Source organism: Parasteatoda tepidariorum, chromosome 4 (genome assembly GCF_982258835.1).
Source record: "Parasteatoda tepidariorum strain Cologne lab strain chromosome 4, Ptep-v5.0, whole genome shotgun sequence".
Taxonomy (NCBI): Eukaryota; Metazoa; Arthropoda; class Arachnida; order Araneae; family Theridiidae; genus Parasteatoda; species Parasteatoda tepidariorum.
This window is the reverse complement of record NC_141758.1, coordinates 40,103,988-40,124,335: the sequence shown is the minus strand read 5'-3', so window position 1 is coordinate 40,124,335 and position 20,348 is coordinate 40,103,988. Positions and strand designations below refer to the sequence as shown.

At 32.5% G+C, this 20,348-nt stretch overlaps 2 protein-coding genes across 2 annotated transcripts; both read left to right on the top strand.

Moving 5' to 3' along the window:
• Positions 1–946: 946 nt before the first annotated feature.
• LOC107448637 (uncharacterized) lies at positions 947–18,953 on the top strand. Its single transcript, XM_016063918.4, has 2 exons — positions 947–1,287; positions 18,191–18,953. Exon 2 carries the CDS (start codon positions 18,201–18,203, stop codon positions 18,732–18,734), a length of 534 nt encoding a protein of 177 aa, XP_015919404.1. The 5' UTR covers positions 947–1,287; positions 18,191–18,200; the 3' UTR covers positions 18,735–18,953.
• On the top strand, positions 1,294–3,451 carry mRpL1 (mitochondrial ribosomal protein L1). The gene has a single exon (XM_016063899.2). The coding sequence runs from the start codon at positions 1,392–1,394 to the stop codon at positions 2,481–2,483; it is 1,092 nt and encodes a 363-aa protein (XP_015919385.1). The 5' UTR covers positions 1,294–1,391; the 3' UTR covers positions 2,484–3,451.
• Positions 18,954–20,348: the final 1,395 nt, after the last annotated feature.

The following is a 20,348-nucleotide window of genomic DNA, read 5'->3' as shown; positions in this document are numbered from 1 at the left end:
ATTTCCAATTCCCCGATTTCCACCTAAATCACTAATTACAAGGATCCTGAGCAATTCCGCCGAAAGCAGCAGGAATCAACATAGTACTACTAGATGGTGAGTTCAACTGAAAGCAATGCGGAATCACGAAGCGGGGAGTTCTTCTAGGCGGACCCTGTTTGATTGGAGTCCATTAGTAAATTTATAAAATGCTGCTCACCAACCCATTAAGTCGATATTTGCCCCCAAAACAGAAAAAATTTTGATCATTATATTTTATTGGGTACCTGCCAAAGACATCATTGTGTGTCCTGATTGGATGCTGAATAATAAGCAAATGCCATGAATATATTTTTTCACACTTTACGTACCCATTTTTCAACTTGTACAAAATTTAACCTCTTTAAATGTGAGTTAAAAAATTTATTTTTTCTACCTCTGTTTATATCAATTTTTTTTCCTGACGGTTCATGGTGTTTTTCATCAAGACCGGCTTGCAAAGGTCAGAGGGTTTTTCCATTGCGTTTTTCAGGAGCACATATTCCTTACCTATCCGGTTTTCAGTAGCATCCGAAATGAAGAGCCATTTACATTTTATACGATTTTTCTCTCATGCGAATAAATTGTATTCAGTGAGAACGGCCCTTTAGGTTTTGACCACTTTAATGCAGAAAAAAATCCGAAGCGGGGGAGCCATCCCCTCCGCAGAGGATCAAAATTGTGATGGCATGTCTTCGGATCATCCTCCGGGATGTTTCCCAGACCGTCGCCAATGGCCCATTGTTTAGCTCTAGTGCGACGTAAATTAACAACAACAACAACAGCAGAAAAAAATCGCTGATGCGAATTCAGAGATTTGTCTCCGTACTACGTATGTTTGTATTTAGTGAGAACGATGCCCAAGATGCAATTTTCTCCTCCGAACCTTTGCGCGAATCAGCTTCCGAGTTTTTAGTTGACAGCAAAAACAAATAAAAATCTGATTGGCTTTTAGACGCCATTCGGTAGAGCTCTGTACAGTAGGAATGATCCTTAATATTTCAAAACAATTTTTGAAATTTTAGTGATTAAAATTACCTAGCAATGTTCTGTTAATGAAAATATTCTGCGTTTTAACATTGATATTTAATTTGTTTTCAGTCTCAACTAATAAAAGCATAAAAACTCCAATGAGAGATGCGCATGTCTTTACGGATTACGCTATGTGCCACACCTTAATAGCGCCATCTATTTCTAAATAAAAATTTTCAGAAGAAGAAACTGACTCCCTTGGATGGCAATTACATTTTGTAAATAAACCGAATTAAGGTAAAGTTTTTGCTTTGAAATATGTATTTTTTATTGTTGTAACACTTTAATAATTCCTATTTTTTATTATAATTGTTCCAAAATACTATAACGATTAGTTTAAAATGTTTGCAAAACAACTGTTTCCGTCTTTCTCGAACTACGCGGCACTGGTTGGAAAAAACATCCGCTCTACTATTATTAACAATCGCATAACACCTAACGTTGATTTGGTAAGGTATGCCGCTCGAAAAGGAACTAGAGCTGCAAACCTTGCAGCAAAAAAGGCTAGAAAACTCAAAGAAGCTGGTAAACCACAACCCATCCCCAAATATCTCCAGCGAAAAATCAAGATATCTGCAGAATTGGAAAGAAAAAGATGCGTCGATGAAAATTGGTTGGAAACAAATCCAATTGATAACGTTTGGAACATGAAATTGTACAGAGGCAAGCCGTATTCTGTGTCTGAAGCTATTGAAATGTTCAGGGAGCTTCATCAGCCTGAAATGCTGGATGACTCTAAGGCATTACTTTACGCAAATATCGAATTGGATTTAAAACTTAAGAAAAAGGATAAGTACCTTGAAGAGTTGAGTGGAAGCGTAACTTTTCCTCACCAGTTTGATGCGTTTCGTAACAACCGTATCATCGTATTGTGTAAAAGCACAGAAGACCAAACTTTAGCTACAGATGCAGGTGCTGTATATTCTGGGTCGCAAACACTGATAAAACAAATATTATCAGGTACTATATCAAGTGATGAGTACGATTATGTAATATGTCATCCGGATATGCTTAAGGAAGCAAATACTCTGCGAGGGATTTTGGGTAAAAAGTTTCCCAACACTTTTAATGGTCTATTAAGGTTAGATATTGAGCCTGCTGTTAAAAATTTCTTAAAAGCTATTGACTTTAAGCTGAAAAGAAGTAATGTTGAAGTTGATTTCGGTTGGGTGGATATTTGCTTTGGGCGAATAAATATGCCAACAGAAGAGTTGGAGAAAAATTTAAAACACTGTTTAGAAATCATTGAAAAATTAAAGCCTGCTGGTACGCAAGAGCAGTTGTTTATTATTCGAACATTGCTGTTTTGTGAGAAATCTAGAGAAAAGTTTAAAATACCCCATTGGAACTATTTAACCAATTATCCTGAAAATGGTGTGATTGTGGAAGAAACTGCTGATGAGGATGAAATTAATGAGAGCAAAACCAACTAATGTTTTTAATCAAATCCAATTGTGTTATTCAAAACTAATCTGTTTAGTTGTTTTCATAGATAATGGTGAAATATTTTCTTGTTTTTTTAGTGAACACAATAAAAAAAAAATTGTTTAGTTTTAAAATGTTAATTTAGGATTAGTATTGTAAAATGTTTAGGCTTCTAATTGAATAACTGTTAAAAACCTTATAATTGCACAAAATAAAAGAGTGAACATCATAATAACTATTGATTTAATTGTTGAATTTTTATGTACAAGGAACTTGTTCTTGTTGAATTTTTATGCACAAGAAGCTTTTTCTGAATAGATATGCCTATTTTCGATGAATTCGAATTCTGGACTATTAAAATATCTGATTAATAATTCAAAATCATCTTGACTATAATTCAATGATTTAATCAAAAATGACTGAACATTACTTTTACATCTCTGGATAATTAAATTTTATTGTACAAAGATTTTTCGATTTATAAATTTGCATAAATGAGTTCTTTAGATGTAGCTAAATATACAAAAAGTAAAGTTTATAATAGGTCCAAATCTTCAATTGCTTCCTTACCTAAACTATGGGAATTATAGTCTCAAAACTGTCGCTATATTATTTCTCCCCTAATCCCGATTTAAGGGTCGAAGATCCCCATCTTTCTAAAAAAAAAAAACTTATTCAATCTGAAAAAGTCTGTTTTTGTATCTGATTTCATAACTTGCAATTTCTACAGCACTAATTTATAAACACATTTAAAGTTGGCCAATCAAATAATTAGGATTTAGTTTTAGTATGAAAAAATTTGATCATTAGATCAAAGTTATTTGTGATGCATCAACAACAAAATTATGTCATTTCAAAAGTTTAAAAGGTATCTGTGAAATTTATTTTGTGATTTATTTATTTTTATCTGGTTTTCAACAGATAATAAGGATAATTTCATATTTCATTTTCAATAAATTTAAATTGGCCATTTGCATGTATTATGTATATTTTTTTAAAAAACAATATTTAATGTTGTATTATAGTTTTACTATTTTGTATTTAAGAATATTTCAGTTTATTAAATTTAACTAAATAAAATCTAAAGTTAATAAAATGTCTTTAAAAATTTAATTTTATATTTTTTTAAATCGAATTAATTGGATTTAAGTTTTAAGCAAATCAACCGGATTTTTTTAAAAAGAAATTCATAAATCCTGGTTTAAATTTGGAAAGTTTCAAAAACATGTGTTTATTTCAAAAAATATTTATTCTAAGCATTGTATGCATATCAAATTATTTATCATGAAGGTTTTACTTGCATTCAAAATGGTAATAGAATGATTTTTTTTGTTACTTTTTGATTTGATGGATCAGGGGTGATTGTACTCCGAGGGTACCCCGGAATTCCGTGTTTTCCATGTCATTTTTTGGGGTTCAAAAACTAGAAGAAGTGAATGTCATAGAATTCCGCATAACTCAACATCATTGGTTCCACAAAACAAGACTAATAATCCAACAAAATTTTGCTGAATCTTGTTATCAAGATGTTTTCATACATCCTTCCGTCAATTACTTAAAGAATTACGTCCTTCACGATTCTTCTGGCTATTTGATTGTTTTGGTTTGACAGGTTTTTGCTATTTTGAATATTTGGTACAGCAACAGAATCAGCTAATACTGCGAATCTTATTCAAGCGATTTTAATATCAATTTTCGTATTTACCTGATATAAAAACTGCGCATTGTGATTCGTATTCTCTTGATTTAAATATCCAATGTCGTGATTTGTATTTAAGCGCTCTTAAAGCCCAATATCGCGATTCGTGGTCACACGCTTTTAAAATCCAATTTTGCAATTCGTATTCTCACATTTGTAATATCAAACATGGATTTTAGAATTTTTATGTGAGATTTAAAAACTATGCATTGCGATTCGTATTCATGCGATCTAGTGATTCGCATTAGAACGATTTTAAAATTCAATATCGCAAATTGTATCTTTGCCTTTTAAAATTCTAATATCGCAATTGATATTCACACAATTTTTTTCTTTTAAATCTAATATCGTGACTCTTGTTAGAAGTAAGCTTCTTCTTGAATTAGTTACTCTAAAGGTGTGATATATTTTGCATTAGAAAATAATTTAATTATAAATGTTAATTCAAAAAATTATGTTAAATATGAAAGATATATGATATATAAATTGATATTGGTTTTTTGCACATAAAATTTTCAGGGCTTTTCACTTTGTGAAAGTGGAATGTCAGTAAAAATCTGCCAACTTTTTTTTAAAAAAGATTATTTTCTTTATTATTTAAACACTAAATAAAATGAATGTTTGCAAATTCCAGAAAATTTATAATTAATAAAATTTATTTCATAGAGAGTAGCATATAACAAGTTACAATATGTATAACATTTTACGAGAAAAGAACATATTAAAGTAGGATAGTATTATTATTTTATAGATTTTTCATTTTAACTCCTCAACGCATATCTATCTTCAGTCAAAACATCAAAATCAGATGTTTTAATATTATGGAAGTTTAGCATTTAAATAAATATATAAAATGAAAGGATATAGATTTTAAAAGATGAAGCTTAGTTTGATTTCTATTGTTTCATAAAAATAGTTTTTGAAATGAATGAATATTTAACTGTCACAAGGAAACGTTTGAAATAAGTTTTAAGTTCTAAGATTTAAACACTTTATTTAAGCAGGCTTTTTCATTAAATTCTAAAATAAAAGAAAGCACCACATGCTGAATAAATCTGCTTGAAATTAACGAAACAGATTTTTAAAAAAGTTATACAGACTCAATATTTGCATAAAGAAGTGAAACTTTTTTATTAGTATATAAATAGAATTAAGGGCTAATAAAAATTTCAAAATAAAAACTTAAGAATTAAGCAGAGTTTTTTAATAAATGGTAGTATTAAATTACAACAATTAATGGTAATATTAAGTTAAATGGTAATATTAATTGATCTTGAATTTCAAAATTAAATTTACTATAGGTGCAAGCTGAATTAAAAACCATTCAATTTAGATCCATTATTTGAGAATCTTTGTCCGCGAGGTTTCAAAGTTTTCTATAATTCTATTTCGTATTTGTCAGTTCCCCAAATTCCTTTACCCTCTTTTTGCAATCGTCTAAATTTAGAACATTGCTTCTAAGGATAATAATGTTAGATGGAATAGTTTCTGTTTGATTTTTAAATGAAGAAAGCAGTTTATCAGGTGAAAAAACGATATTCCAAGTTTGAAAAAGAAATAATACAGAAATCGCTCTATGCTTAAAATGACAAACATAGCAGAATTAAATAGCCATATGTCACAGGCGGCGTTGCCAAAAAACCTAATTTACGCACTCAAAATTTCTCTTTACAAATTGTAGTTTACAATTCCACCCAGCTAACTGAAAAATATTGATTTTGGTTTGCATGTTGATTTATTTTTTTTGTCATCCAATAATCTAAGTGTTTTAAGCTCTTTTCTTTTAAATTATCATATACTGCAACTGCTAAGATAAAAACTAACTTCTCTTCGTATAGTCTTTTTTTTTATGAATTAAAATTAAATAACAAATAGCTTTGTTCCACAAGTGTTATTTCTGATTTGGTATTTAGGAAATATTTTTGTTTAGCTGCAATTAAAATGAAATAACAAAGATTAGTATCTTTGTCTAAGAACCAGAATAAGGAAAACTATATGTTAGGAAGTAAAAATAACTTTAACTGTAGTGGTAAAAATAACTTTAATGTATCCACTTTGAAAAAATATCCTATCACACTCCTTTTGTGACGATCTGCATGACTTCCGTTTCTGTAACAAGTAAGTTTTTACATGATGGGGTTGTTAACCCCATGCTAAACTCCCATTCTTGAAGGCCAGGGTGTTACTCTTAGTCTGATGTCTCCTCACTGATCTGTCCAGCTTAGCAACTATGCCATCTGTTGTGTAGCTACTGATAGGACATCAGTAGCTACACAACAGATGGCATAGCTCAGTGATTCCTCCATAATACTTTTAAAATTTTAGCAAAGTAATGAATGTGTTGCCTTTTTAAAAGTCATGTTACATAGGTTAGCATCATTTCTCACGAATGGTTTACTTACATTTCAATTATTATTTAAAATATTTTTCTGCGTGCTTTTCTTTTTTCCTCTGTCAATTACGTTTTCCAAATTTGACATAGCGTTAAATGTTTTCTTTTGAATTAGATGCAGATTCAATTTAATCATCTCTAACTTGGTTTCTTCATTTGCGATTACATTTTTGTAAAATTCTTATGTAGTTCTATCACCTTTTCCATCTGATATTCTTGCTGATAATCACCACATACTGCAACTTTATTGTTCACACTCCACAGTAACTCTTCTCATAAGCATCATTCAATGCTGGTTCCATGATATGGATGGCAGATGTGGTCAGATTTTTCAAACTAAAAATTGGGACATATCATTTACTGGGTGAGGGGGAAGGTGATGTAAGAGTTGTAGAGAAAGAAGGAGAGTTTCCATACGTAATTGAATGAGAAAAATTCTGATTTCATGCAAGAAATAAATTTTACACGAGGCGCCTATCTTCCCCCACCTGCAAACAATGCAAATGTTTTTAAAGTTTGAACTTTTTAAATTTAACTAAGAAAATAGTATTTTGAACAATGAAAAATGTAAATTGAAAAATTATTTAATTGTGGTGGTAATTACAGAATTCTACAACATAAAATTTTCAACAAATTTAAAAGAAATCAAAGTTTTTATTATTCATATACAGGTATCATCCTTGCAGTTTGAAGCAATGTTTAATAACAAATTTTTATTGCCTCTCAGAACATCTATAAACTCCCTGCATGAATATTAAAAATATATCTTAGTTAGTAATAAAGATTTTAAAGTTTCTATAGATAGTTAAGTTTTTTAAACTAAATCTAGTTTACATATGTTTTTCTTGTTTGGTGGAACTTTAAAAGTAAAACTGGGACTCGGGCAGGACTTAAAATAAAGTTCGGGTCATCTGGCTGCTGGGAGTGTGAAGAAAAAAAATTGAGATGTATGGGCACTTTAGTATAGGTAAAATACTTCTTTTAAACCATGGAGAGCATTTTTATATTACAATTTTAAAGAATAAAAATGTAAATAACTATACAAGAACAAATCTAGCAATGGCCAAATTGTCTGATAGCTTTTCTTTTTTTCACATTGATAGATCTAACAAAATGCATGAAACTTATCAAGTTACAGTTTGTTTGTTTTTTACCATTTGTTTAAGAGTTATATATTTTTTAAATGGCACTAATTTTTTACAATTTTTAAACATCCATAACTGGAGAACTAATTGACCTAGAGAGCTAATTTTGTTCAGTTTTTAATGCAATTTATTAAATATATAATATGGCTAAATTATTATAAAAATTAGATTTTTAAAAAATAATAAGTTTTACATTTAAAAAACATTTAGAATCCATTTTTTTTTTTATTCTTCTGAAAAAAATATTTTTTATTTTATCTCCTTTTTAGCAATGTGTGTGCCAAATTTTCAAAATAGTATTCCTGTTTGGTCATAAAAAATATTTTCTAATTTAACTATGACAAGTAATGCGATAAAAACCACATTATGTGTCACTTTAAGAACAATTTTAGTAAGAAAAAAGTGGCGAGTTCATTTTACTAAATGATTTGTATCAATATTTACCAAAAAGAATTTTTTTTTATTATTATTATCCTGTTGGAATACCATCTTAATTAGGCGCAAACATTGCTTTAAAAAAGCTAAATTAAAAATTTGATTCTTAGTTTTTTTGAAAAAAATTACTATTTAAATTAATTGCGCAGTATTATACATTTTATAAAATTCCATTAAAAAGTGAACAAAATTTAGCTCTCTGGGCAATCAGTTTTTAAGTTATAGCTGTGATATAAATTTTTTAATTTTCAAAATTGCATAACTCGGAAACAAATAATTAAAAACATCTGAAGCTTGGTATTTTTTATGTTCAAAGCAGATTTTGTTAAACACATCAAATATAACTGAAATCTGAATTGTTGTCCTAAAAAAAATTATTTTATTGATTGATTGATTTGATATGGAATTACCCAGTACCCAACTGATGTGAAATGTACACTGCTTGATAATTGCTAAGAAGCAACTTCTATTATCTGAATACCAAATGTGTTTCAGTAATTAAGATTTTGAATCATTACGTTTCAAATAAACTTAATTTGCTTAAAAAAAAACTTTAGAGTTATAGCGAAATCCGCATACAGTGAAATTAAAATTCATGGGTTCAAACTTTCGGCGTTTATTTGCTTAAACAATTTGGACCATATTTTCTAGATTGGTATTAACACCATAATTTGAGTGAAATCAGAATATGTCGAAAAACTCTTACGTTTCTTTGTGAAAGTGCGTTTTTATGTCTGATTTCGTAGCTAATTATACTAAGTAGCATATTTAAAGTTGGGCCCTCGAACTACACTGCTGGACAATTGCTAAGGACGGATAACACTATCATCCATAGCAACCACAAAATGAAAGGAAGCAAAATGTGGAAAATTAGAATAAGTGCGGGATATAGTAAGAAGAGGTATGCGTATGCAAATTTTTTTTCCACGTCTGCTCATCACGTGATAGCGCTGATAAGGGCTTTAAAGGTTTTGACGCGTGTTGAGAGTTGTTGTTTCAAGTCAAAGTTTTACAGGAAAGATTTAGTTGACGTACTTGAAATTTTCGGCATGTCTTCCCGATATCACTTAGATGATTTTAAGCGTAGCAGAATTACTGGAAAGATCGAAGAAGGGCGAAAAATAACAGATGTTGCCAGGGAGTTCGACATCACTCACAGCATTGTTTCACGGCTGTGGAAATCCTTTAAAACTACTGGAATGTGTAGTAGGCGGCACGGGGGAGGTCGTGTTAGAAGTATGACGTCTGCAGAAGATAGATACATCGTCCTATAAGCGAAAGTTGGCACAGAACAGGCGCACCACAGCTCAGCAGGTGGCAAATCAGTTTCTTGCTGCCACAGGAAAGCAGATCTCCCGAAAAACTGTTGCCAGACGTTTGAGGGGATGAGGACTATACCCCCGCAGACCTGTTGTGTGTGTCCCATTGTCCAGACAGCACCTTACTGCCCGTTTGCAATGGTGTCGTGGGCATCACAATTGAACTGAACAGGACTGGGCATGCGCACTGTTCTCAGATGAGAGTAAATTTTGTCTGTCATCGGATTGTAGACGCCAAGTGATCTGGCGCGAGAGTGGTACTGGTCATCGGCCAGAAAATATCCAGGAAAGGGACCATTATCCGACATGCAGTGTCATGGTGTGGGCCGGCATCATGATCAATGGCCGCACGCGCCAATATGTGGTTGCGAATGATGCTATGTCGGACCAACGATGCATTGATGAAGTTCTACTTCCTCATGTTCGTCTTTTCCGTGGTGCTGTCGGTGATAAATTTGTTTTTATGGACGACAACGCAACATGTCATCGAACACTCGCTGTTCAGGATTGTCTAGACAGCGAGGGTATTCAACGCCTCGTATGGCCATCACGTTCTCCAGATCTAAACCCCATTGAAAAATGTTTGGGATACTTTGGGGAGGCAACTTGCTGGTCGAAACTATCCTCCGACAAAAAAGAACACCCTCATCCGTGCACCGACAGAGTAATGGGATAAATTGCCTCAACAACTGCTGGATAATGTTGTGCAAAGTATGATACGAAGTGTAGAATGTTGCATCACACTCCACCGCAGACATATCCCGTACTGACACCTTTCTTCAAGTTGCCTGCTGACATTTAGATGCATTGTTCCATTTTTCTGTACGCAGCATCAAATCAACAGTTTTTTTCTTTCAGATGTTTCATAGCTTTTGTACTTTCCAGAACAATAAATATTCTTTATTCTAATGTCTGAACAGTGTGGCAACTATTTTTTATCTTACTAGGCCTCATGTATCGCTTAATGTTATGCTACAATGCAATTTGTGATCCGTCCTTAGCAATTGTCCAGCAGTGTATTACGATTGAGTCGTAGTACGTGAAAATTCGATTATTAAAAAAAATCAAAAGTCATTCCATAAATTTCCTTCTTTAGAACTGTACCTACTTCTTTGTATAATCTTCTGGTGCTTAAAATCAAAGAATGGATTGTAAATAATTCTCGAAACATCAAAAATGTCAGATATTTTAATGCAGATATTTTGATACTTAACCAATATTTTTGATAAAATTATAACCTCAGTAAGTGAACTATTTATTCCTATTTTATTCAATATATGGCTGTCTAGTGGCAAATTTAATAATAGTAAGGGATAGAATTTTTTTAATGAATTGTGAAAATATGAAAAGCAAAATTTGGATTTACTATAACGAATACCAACGATATCCTGAAAAGAACTACAGCAACAATCGAAACATTTTGAACACTTGAGTTGGCGGAAAATATTATTGGTTTTTCTAGTCAGTTCAGAAAAAGCTTAAAGTCCATGAATATGTTTTCGGAATTTCAGAGGTTGTGAAATTTAAATATTTGGGTACAGTTTTAAGTAGCAATGGTACATCATTTAAAATTTGAAATAAAATCAATATGGCCAAAGGATGTTAAGGATTACGAAACCAGTTTAAATCAAAATACTTAGCAGTGAAGCAAACACACAGCTCTACGAGACATTAGACAGTTTTATATTCTTTATACTTTAATTAAAATGATAGAGACACATTAACACTGCTGGAGAAGGAAGAAAAAAAAACGTGTGTCTATGTTTTATGCTAAAAGCTGCATACGTACTAACAATTTTAAAAAAATTATTAGCTTAATTAGAGGAGCCTTTTTCCTGATATTTGAATGCTTTAACTCTTCCATCGTTAAGGACGACATATATCGTCTTCCACGGGAAATTCCTGTGTGCTAGCGACATAATATATCGTCTTTTTTTCTTTCTTTTTTGTTAAATTTTAGCCCTAAAAGTGGAAATTGTAACGCAGAAGGTAGGAAAAAACCGCTCTATTGCCGCGATGAAACTGTTAAAATAGTTTTACGCGTAGATTAAAATAATAAAAATATATTGATACTTGCAAAGAAGCAACAAAAATAATTTCTCAATGTTATTCGTTAAAATCTGCTTACGTACCAGCATTAGAATTAAAGCAGAAGGTTCTGTAATTATTAACCTTTTTTTTTTTCGTTAACTTGAAACCTCTAAAGAAGTTTAATAAATTAAAATAAAGAATAAATATTTATATGGAAAGCATTCCGTTTTAGAAACTTAAATTAATGGATAAGAAAAAAAAAGTCATTAGGCTTGAACTAAAGCATCTGGTATATTGTTTGATCCTAAAACAATGTTACTCGACGAAAACAATTATCCGTCTTTACATTTGACTTTCTATTGTGCTCTTTGCTATTTCTATTCTTACAATTTCGTCTTCAACTTATACACATTAAATGAGTTCGTGTCATTGTAAACATTATTTGAGAGAAAGAGGGAAAAAAGACTTGGAAACAGTTTAAGGTTGTGTGTGCCCATCATCTTGATTGATTTATGATACAAGTATTACAATACCAAGGAAGAAATTATTGCAAAAAAAGTTTTTTTTATCTCGAATTTATCGGAGAATATTGAGAATGTTCTGCCATGCTATTGATGTTTGACTTACTTTTTAGAGCAAAATATTTCATCGCTTGTATATAGTAAGTTAACTTGTTTTGCCTGTTTTCGCTTATGTTTTCAATTTCTCTCCGTTATATCGAAATACATATAGTTAGACCTTATTTCTACCTTGCAGGTAATTAGTAATTGTTAACTTTTTTTTCCTTGTGAAGTTTTAGTTTATTCTTGTACATAACAGATTGAGCAAATTTACATTGCGCTATCAGTTTAGTTTGAAATTTTTTCTCTGTATTAAAAAAATCGCAATCGTAGCCCCTGTTGTTTTCAGTCTTCAATTTAAAATTACAATTTTCTATGACTCGTACTGCAACGCAGTTCCACCAAACTAATTAGACTAGTTAAATATTGTTTCCGATCTATTGTTATTTATATTTTTTTACTCTTAATAGAATGAAATTAAACCCAAGTTGCTGAGATTGATTGTAGTTCAAAAATTTTAAAAGTTTTTATTTATTAAAAGTACAGGCTTCTTTTTATACTCGCACACCTCGTTATATGCATTCACTGAAATATTTTACTGATGCGGTCCACTATTGGTAAAAGCAGATTTAGACAAATATGAGAAAAAAGTCTTATTTCTTTGAATTTTGGATAAGTTTATCGCCAAGAGTCAACTATAAGTATTTATGTTTAGTTATGTGGAACTAGTAGAACACAAAATAATTACACTAAATGACACTGAAAAAAGTTTTGTGTATATATATATATTTTTTTAATTACAAGATGACTTCCTGTTTTGCCCCCCTCCCACCCCCATAAATTTGAAGAGGGGGAAAAAATTTCAAAAATAAACAAAAATTTGTCTTATATTTTATAATCAAAAATATGTCCTGAAAATTTAACAAAAAAAATGCCAATTATGCAAGTCTGGATGATATTTTTTTTTAAATCATTAAGTTAAATTTAGTTTCATAAAGTTTACATTAGCCATAGCCAGTATTCAAATAAATAATTATAAGAAGAATTAAAATAACCTCCGTCTTTACCTTGTAGTAAAAGTTGAAAAGAAAAAACAGTTAGTTATCAGGGTTTAGAAGAAATTTGTTGTAGTTTAGAAGAAATTTGGGTCCGTTAACGGACCCTTCACAAAATATCTTTTCATAAAAACGGACCCTTCACAAAATAATTTATCTTTTATTCGGACCCTTCACAAATTTGTTTATCTTCATCATTGTTATGTTAATCGAATAGTTAAAACCTAGGGGTTAAAAAAAAAAGAAGAAAGGCGGTTCGAAACGAACTAATTTTAAATTCCAAATGTAGTATTCTAAGAAAATATTTCTACTTTAACAGATATCGTGTGCACATTCTTATTGATATTAAATGATACTTTTTTTAAATAAATGTTTAATCAATTTATGATTCATAATCAATTAATTATTCATGAAATTAATTAATAGATTATTATGTAATAAAAATTAATTTCTGGCAATTTTTTAAATAAAATATTATAAATTTGAGAATTGTTTAAGTTTACTTAATGCGTAACACATTAAAAGTAATGCATTACTAAGTTGTGTTATTTAAAATATGTCAATTGAAATTATTAAAAATGTGAGTGATTTTGTTTCCATTATTCGTCCGAAATGAATATTCTGTGTTGAGCAGCATAGGCTAAATACCAAATATTTGTATGTTGCATCTCTAATTTTGTAGCACCAATTGTTGAATAGAATCTTGTATCTATTTACAATTTAAAAACTTATTGATAAGGTTTTCAGCAATTTTTGCAATAATAGGAGCCTATTTTCTAAAATTCACAAAAGCAGGACCCTGGTTGAAAGAATGTGACTTAACGCTTATTTTATATTCACAAATTGTGAGTAGTTTTTTCACAATTTTACAAAAACAGGACCTTTCACATAATGTCTGGACAGACCCCTGGTTATAATATTTATAATTATAATTACTTTCTGAACGTGATTTTAAATTTCTAAATAGTTCTTTTATTCACTTAATGTACTAGGCTAAACCTGAACTTGATTGTATCTTTCATTTTATTGTATATTGTGTTTATTTATGATTATCAGTTTAATACACTGGTGGACAAAATTAAGAGATGGAAGACATTTTCCCAAATATCTAAGAAAATACTGAACATAAATAAATAAAATTTGGTATGGATATAGCTTATTTCATGATAATAAAGCATGCAAAACAAAAAACCAAGTGCCATTCGCTGGCATAACCTATTGCCAATAAATCCAATGTAGTCTGAACTTAAGGATAAAAGATGATAATAAAAGTGAGGCTTGTACAGTGTGTGTTGCCTCTAGTATGGTGTATGGTCACCCCTGACAGACAGCATGCACAACGAGTATGCATGCTGTTAATAAGGGAGTTAAGGAGGACTTGTGGAAAACCCTCCCATTCTTCCACCAGAGCAATTTTTAACTCCAGAATGGTTCTGGGGGGGGGAGGTTGGCGCATCGCAATAGCTCTCCCAAGAGCATCCCAAGCATGTTCAATAGGATTCAAGTCAGGGGATTTGGCTGGCCAGTCCATTCGTTGAATATCCTCGCTTTCCAGATACTCATCAACCATGAGAGCTCTATGTGGTCCCGCATTGTCGTCCATAAAAATGAACTCAGGGCCAACAGCGGCCCTGAAAAGACGCACATAGGGCTCTAGGACTTCCTACCTGTACCTCAGGGCATTCACGGAACCATTGTCAAACACATGGAGTGGTGTGCGGGAATCTTGCATGTGCGAATGAATGTGCGAAAATCCTTTCCATCTCTTAATTTTGTCCACCAGTGTACTTGCAGGAAAATGATGTCAGTTTTTGCTAAACTTACATTCTATTACGTATATACATGCTATATTCAATTAGGATCTGAATACACATTTCATTTTTCAGCTTTTTCGGCTCTCTATCAAAAAAGATTGCGCATACCTGATGAATGTGCATACGGATTAGAATCTATATGAAGCAATTTTCATAAATCTTCGAAGGTTATTTATACAAATTTCCGATCTCGAAGTCTTCCGCTCACACAGCATATCCCGAAATTGACCAACAATGTCAAAAATCAATTTAGGAAAACTTATTGGATATAAGAAAGTAGTATTTACTGCGTTCTGCTTTAAAAAAAAAAGCAATTAATTTATCCTCTCAAAATTAGATTGAAAGTTCGCTAACATGTGCCGTTGCCGACTGAGAAAAGCTATTAAAAAATGATTTCTAAATAATCACCATTTGCAGCAACAATGTTTTTGTTTTTTTCCTTGCGTTTTATGCATTTCATTTTCTTTCCTTATTCGGGCCTTTATCAAGAGTAAATTGAGAAATCGTCCTATTAACGAGAACTTGAAATCACGCTCAAAATTAAACACAATATACAAATCTTAGTTGCGCATATTTTCACTGGAGATGCGTGGCCATTGTTCACAGTGTTTGTTCGTCATTGTCATGATTTAAGTTCTTGGATACCCTCCTTACAATTTTATTTTATCAATAAATCGTATCGCTATTAAGTGCAGAACAAATTTTGTAAGACATACCTACATAGTTTAACAAACTAGGACTTAAAAATTAAAGTATTAAGTTTAATTTTAAGGAGTTAAAAAAAGAAAGTTAAGATGCTTTGAAAATCTAGAGAGAAAGTACGAAAGAAAATACACGAAACGAGTATATAAAATAAGCATGAATGGAAGAGTTGAAAGAGGGTCGACCTCAGATCACGTTCGTTGATCACTTGAGATTGTTCTTATAGTAAAAGCCTGTATAAGAGAAGCCTAATTTAGTGAATAACAATATTATTTAAGTTTTTATATTATTTTATTTTATAATTGTCGTTGAACAGGCGACCTACAAATGTTCAACTCCGTATCCTTATAATTTTGAACCCAGTCCAGAAGACAAGGGAACTCCTGGATCAAGTATTGGGAGAAATTTCGTCTTCGTGAAGGACTTTTTAATGAAACTAACCCTCATTTGCGTTACACGAAGAGGAAAACCTCCCATGTTTAGCCTGACGTTAAGGGGACTTTAACCCATGATCCGTCTACCACTAAGGTTATTTTACATCAGCACTGTGTTCCGTGCAAGCCAAATGCGGAACTCGTATCGACCAGCCATCTCTGTTATCCCGGTTCATCTCATTAGAAGGCGAAAACTCTATCCCCTGAGCCATCACGGTTCATGATTCAAGTTTTTTATTTTTATAACCGTCGTTGAACGACCGACCAATTTTTGGATTTACGACTAATAAACTACGTAGTCTTGTAATTTTGAACCCAATCCAGAAGACCAAGGAACTCCTGAATCAAGTATTGGAGAGAAATTTACCTTCGTGTAGGACTTTTTGATTGAACTAACCGGCATTTACGTTACATGGAGAGGAAGACCACGAGAACCTCCTACGGTTAGCCTGACGGCAAGGGGACTCTAACCCATGATCCGTCTACCACTGAGGATATTTCACGTCAGCACTGTGGTCGGTGCAAGCCGGTGCGGAATTCGTATCTACTGGGATTCGAACCCGGTTCACCTCATTGGAAGGCGAAGGCTCTATCCCCTGAGCCATCACGGCTCATGATTTAAATTTCAAAAATTTGGCACTGGAAAGAGATTTTACTCGTTAGACTGTTGATAATTGGCTCTGTTGACTAAATTTGCCGACCACTATCCTAGCTTGCTTTGGGGCAAGCATTGTTGGGGGAGGACATCTCGCTGTCAGGTCGGGAATCAAGCGCGTGATGATTGGCACCTTGCCTCACATGATAAATTTTTCACCTATTCTTGCAAGATGGAGGTGTAAATTTGACAAGCACTTGCTTTGCGTTAGAAGACTGCTTTCAAGTGCCTTATTTCAGTCCTAGTGTAAATGGGATGTAAGGCTCAAAAACTTCGTTTCTGTACCTTTAAGCAATAACAGACCCCTGTTAAAGAGATGTTGGTCTATGTAACCATTCAACATTGTGCCTACCCACACCTTTACTCCCATTGAAGGATAATGTTGACTTCTTTTGTTGGGATGCTTCATGGGGGGGGGGAGAATTCTTCTATCTATATCATTATCCAACGAGTTTGTCACTGAACCATCCATCGGCCCACTGTTGCTAATTCCATTGCTAAGGTTTCAAACTGCAGTTTAAATTAACGTTGTTTATGAGCTCACGTAAGAGGACATATAAGTACTTAACTGGGGAAAAAATTACTATTTGCACCTGTTAATAATTTTCGTTAAACTGAATTACACAGTGCAAAGAAGAGATCTTTAGCTTTGACATCGAATAACTCAAAGTAATAAGCAAATCAATAAAATTTTGATTACAGGATGTTCTCCAAACATTTCTGTAGAAACAGGCGAAATTTCATCTGCCCGCGTGCTTTGCACATGCCGACGTTCAGTGAAATGTTATGCATACACACACTGCTACAACTTCAAACAGTGATTTTCCACATTGAATTTTGACAATTATATTCATTATTTACGCACGGGGCCGTGTTGGCGCAGAGGATAGAGCTCTCGCATCCGAATGAGGTGACCGGGTTCGAATACCTGCAATGGCTGGTCGATTCGAATTTCGCACACAGATCGCACCAGCCACAGTGCTGATGCGAAATATCCTCAGTGGTAGACGGATCATGGCATAGAGTCCCCTAGCCATCAAGCTAACCGAGGAAGGTTTTCGGAGTTTTTCTCTCAATATAACGCAAATTCGGGTTTGTTCCATCAAAAAGTCTACCACGAAGGCAAATTTCTACCAATATTTGATCCAGGAGTTCCCTTGTTTTCTGGATTGGGTTCAAAATTACAAGGTTACGAAGTTGAACATTGGTAGTCATAAACCCAAATTTGGGTCGGCTGTTCAACGACGGTTATAAAATAAAATTTTTACTAACATTCTTCCATATTTTACCAGTTATGCATAAATTTTGAACAGCAGTGTAACTTTGACTATCCAAAAACTGTAAGAGGTACAAGAAATTTTCAATGCTTGTATGGTATTAATTTAAGCGAAAATTCCTTTAAGCTATTTCTTTTTTTCTTTTAATAGATTAGTTTATTTCGACATTAACTTTTGTTTTTCTTCCTATTTCATAGATTTACACCAATGGCAACCGAAGTTACTGACACAGAAACTCAGCTTATAACTTACTGCAAAAGCATATTAAAGTACCAAATTATTCCCATGGACTTCATGAACCTTCGAGGCTTGGTGAAGGAAGAACGCAAAAATAAGCAACTTTATAAATTTATAGAAGACAAATACCCTGGCACGCAGTTCATAGAATTTTTAAAAAAGTACCCCGACATTTTCTCCGTTAACCCTAACCGAAGTGTGGTACTCACAGAAGGAAACAGTTTTACCCTTCCGTATGCAGATGCTGCTAAAAATTCCACCCAAACTGTCGATGTTGATGAAGTGGACGGTTATAATCGAGCTGAGTATGTGTCTGACTCTGATAGCGATGGAGCAGAGAACGATGATTTGTTGAAAAAGGATGAGCGCCAAAAAGTAGCTGATATGTGGAGCACATCATCCTCTGACTCTGAGTCCTCAGTGGATGTGTTTTCGTCAGAACTTGTTCATACTAGTGATTCAAATCAAAGTAGTTTGACTTCTACCAGCGCGTCTGAAAATTAAAATTTCTGAAGCCAAGTTTCATAAAATTGCCATAAATATATTTCCCCTCTGTTTGGAAAAGTCTATATTGAAGGGAAAAAAAAACAGGTGTATTTTCGTTCAAATTCTAATCAGCTATTTTGAGAAAAATGTTATTAAAATTTTTATGTGCTAGTCATTTCTTCGGAATTCTGTATTGAGCTATTTATACTTTATAAAAATAAAGATCTGAAGCTGTTATCTCAGAGAAATTATTATGATAGGTTTATTAATTTTATCTAAATAATACTCGAAGCCAAAACTTATAAATTTATAAGAATTATTTTTTGTAAACTTTGTAGGAATTGTAGAAAGTCTTCGGAATTGTTTTGAATTGGTAAGTTTTAGCAGTTTGAATCGTAATGGCTTTAGTATAATTTGTCTAAAATAAGAACTCCTCCAGACATTCGTCTGGACCTGTGGCGGTGACTATGGTAACGAGATATGACTATTTGAAGCAGGGGTGCTGGGTCACAGTTTTGGAGTGGTTTCGGCGCGGGTCGGCGGGAGAAAGGGAATCATTTTCTTCGGTCTCTACCCTCCCTAAAAAGCGCCATTCTTGTTTCCATAGCTCCAGACGGCCTCAGACTTTATGGCGGGAGGAGTTCTTAGCTTAGACAGACTATAAGTATTTGTTTTGTTAAAATGTTATTTAATAAATAGTATTATTTACCAACCTATATTGAGCATCACCATAATTTCCATAGTATTTAATTGTAGCACTATGTTCACTTTCAGATTTACCATATAGCTCGGACTCATAACACTTTGAAAACAATGGTTCTTTCCCTCTTTTAGGGTATACTTTTTCCCTCTTACAAGGGAAGTATGTAAGAAAAATGTCACCCTTAATAACTTTTGTTCTAAGGATTGGATTTTCACGTACTAAGCGTGAGCCTTATTGGTTCCAGGGGGTGACTTCAAATATGCTAATTAATTAGTGCTAACTATTACTTAAGTTACGAAATCAGACATAAAAACGTACTTTCTCTGAATAAACTTTTTTTTAAGCATATTTCGATTGCTTACTCTCGAAATGGAAGGATAGAGAAAATTGCGAAAGAATAGGATCATAAATTGGAGGTTAGTAATTTTTTTTTTCACCGTTATATGGTTGCTATTTTTTTATTTTTTTTTTGTCAACTTCGAAACTATACTTATTCTGTTTCAAAAAAACTTTGTTTTCCTCATTCACGTCTGGTGAATCTTGAGAATGGAGCCTATTTTTTAAGCGCATGACGCAGTTGCTATTTCGAACTGGTCAACATCTCGATCCTATTCAAAATTGTTTGAAAATGTAATTTTTTATTTATTGATTCCAAAATATAGTCCAGATATATTTTAGGGTATACTTTATACGAACTTCGATAGAACTTATTTTTTACCCCCTTTAATTTTTCTCTCTTGCTTAAAATTATTCAAGTTATATGATTTAATGCACGCATCCATGACATGGGTAAACAGGGCATTATTTTAATTTTAGGATTTTTGAAATTATTGATAGGTTCAATGGAGCATTAGCATTCTCGTTTCCTAACGACGAAATATAAGAAAAATTTGTATTCGTAATCTCACTGCGTATTTTTTTTCTTTCAA

Coding starts and splice junctions, on each gene's coding strand:
- mRpL1 (XM_016063899.2), top strand. CDS start 1,392: ATGTTTGCAAAACAACTGTTTCCGTCTTTCTCGAACTACGCGGCACTG.
- LOC107448637 (XM_016063918.4), top strand. CDS start 18,201: ATGGCAACCGAAGTTACTGACACAGAAACTCAGCTTATAACTTACTGC.